This window comes from Nannospalax galili, unplaced genomic scaffold (assembly GCF_000622305.1).
Source record: "Nannospalax galili isolate Female #2095 unplaced genomic scaffold, S.galili_v1.0 scaffold257, whole genome shotgun sequence".
Taxonomy (NCBI): domain Eukaryota; kingdom Metazoa; phylum Chordata; class Mammalia; order Rodentia; family Spalacidae; genus Nannospalax; species Nannospalax galili.
Window position 1 is genome coordinate 4,334,628 of NW_008340854.1, and position 1,847 is coordinate 4,336,474.

At 39.0% G+C, this 1,847-nt stretch overlaps 1 protein-coding gene across 1 annotated transcript in view; it reads left to right on the forward strand.

Annotated features, from left to right (window-relative positions):
* Plekhh2 (pleckstrin homology, MyTH4 and FERM domain containing H2) overlaps nt 1–1,847 on the forward strand; it is a 142,506-nt gene that overhangs the window by 72,941 nt on the left and 67,718 nt on the right. Inside the window, exon 7 of the mRNA XM_029564836.1 lies at nt 258–446. Coding sequence (XP_029420696.1) covers nt 258–446 — 189 coding nt within the window. The remainder of the gene's footprint in view (nt 1–257; nt 447–1,847) is intronic.

Genomic DNA, 1,847 nt, shown 5'->3' on the forward strand with positions numbered 1-1,847 from the left:
ACGGGTGTACTTACCTACATGCAGGCAATACACGCATACACTAAAATAAAAATAAATGAAATATTAAAAAAACAACAACAACATAGAACTGGGGTGCTCAACCTTAGGGTTTCCATTTACTATACATGAATAAAAGATATACTTCAGGCTTTTTCTAGTGTAAAGACTGATTTATTAAAGTTCTTACATGCTTTCATTCTGTGTTTAACAAATCTGCTATGAAAAATTCAACTCAATTTTGATTATCAACCTTGCAGAACTTCAAGGGAAGAAGGCACCTGCTGTCTTTACACCAAGGGTTTCCGAAGGACAGCGTCTGAGCAGCTTGACATTTGGGTGCTTCTTATCCCGAGCAAAGAGTCCTCCTCAAATAGTAAAACCTGAGGAAATGAGCAAGATGTCATCATCCAAAGAACACAAGTTCACTGAAGGAAAACATGCAGAAGGTATTGACAGACTGTGGTAGTTCACTTAAGCATTTTCCCCAAAGAGGGGAAAATCCTTCACTAGGATTGACCAGAATTTAGCTTGATTCTATTTTCCCTGACAACTCAAGACTTCGTGGGTTGTTTAGTAAGGGCCAGCACTGAGCTGCATGTCTGTAGTTGTTCTGAGTCCTCTGTTTTTGCAGTGGTGCAGGGAAGACGCTGATTTTCCCCATCTTGCTACTTTTTCCTGTAGCAGGTAGAAATGATATTTAAGGGGCTGGAGAGATGGCTCAGCGGTTAAGAACACTGGCTGTTCTTGCAGAAGACCCGGGTTCGAATCCCAGAACCCACATGGCAGCTAACAACTGTCCATAACTCCAGTTCCAGGGGATCTGACAGCCTCTTCTTTCCTCCATGGGCATTGCACGACACGGGTGCACTTACCTACATGCAGGCAATACATGCATACACATAAAAATAAATAAAAAAATATTTTTTAAAAAGAAATGATATTTAAAATTTTTAATTTTCTAATCCCAATTGCAAAGTACATGTTTTAACCTCCTTTCATGTTAAAACTGTATTGTTTGCTGAAAATATATTTTAATTACCTAATATTTAACATGAAATTAATTCTGACCTACCAAACTCATAGAGGAACACTGAAGGATGCTTTGATAACTACTTGACTTCCCCTTTGTTACTTCAAAGAGGAAAATATGTGCCTAGATGTCTGGACCCGGGTCTTGGGTGAAGATTTCTACTCTCCTTTCAGTTTTATGGCTTCTCTCTAAATGTCGCCTGTGGTGCAGCTGTGGCTTTGACACCTCTAGTATAATCGTTTTTGTTGACTCTTTCCAAATGTTTTCTGGAAGCTTGAGTTTGCAACTTACCTACATTTAGTTACAGTTTTCTTGCTCTATAGAAGAAAAAGTATAGCCCTAAAATCTGTCTCTGTGCTCGGTTATGACACCCTGAAAACTGACCTACTGCCTTGGCAGTCAGAAAGCTGCGCTGTCGCTAACTTTCTTGCTGTTACTTCCATTTCCTTTGTTTTTTCAGGAATCCTTTTTCATCTCCTTGCTATTATCTAGCACTCAGGTGAGCACTGCCGAGCTTGCCTACGCCAAAGCTTTGAAAATGTAACAAACTCCTAATACAAAATCCGAGGGTATTTTTATTAAGTCTCTCATTCCTTAGTTATGAAGTTCATGTTTATGTTTTCAAAGTTCTTTTTCAATTCAATCCTGTTTTTAAAGTATTTTATTATTTTCATTTTATATTTTTATGTGTCTGAGTATATTGCTTGCATGCATATAAGTGTACCCCGTGTCATGCAATGCCTACAGTGGTCAGAGGAGGGCATTGGATTCCCCTGGAACTGGAGTTATGGACAGTTGTTAGCCACCATGTGGGTGC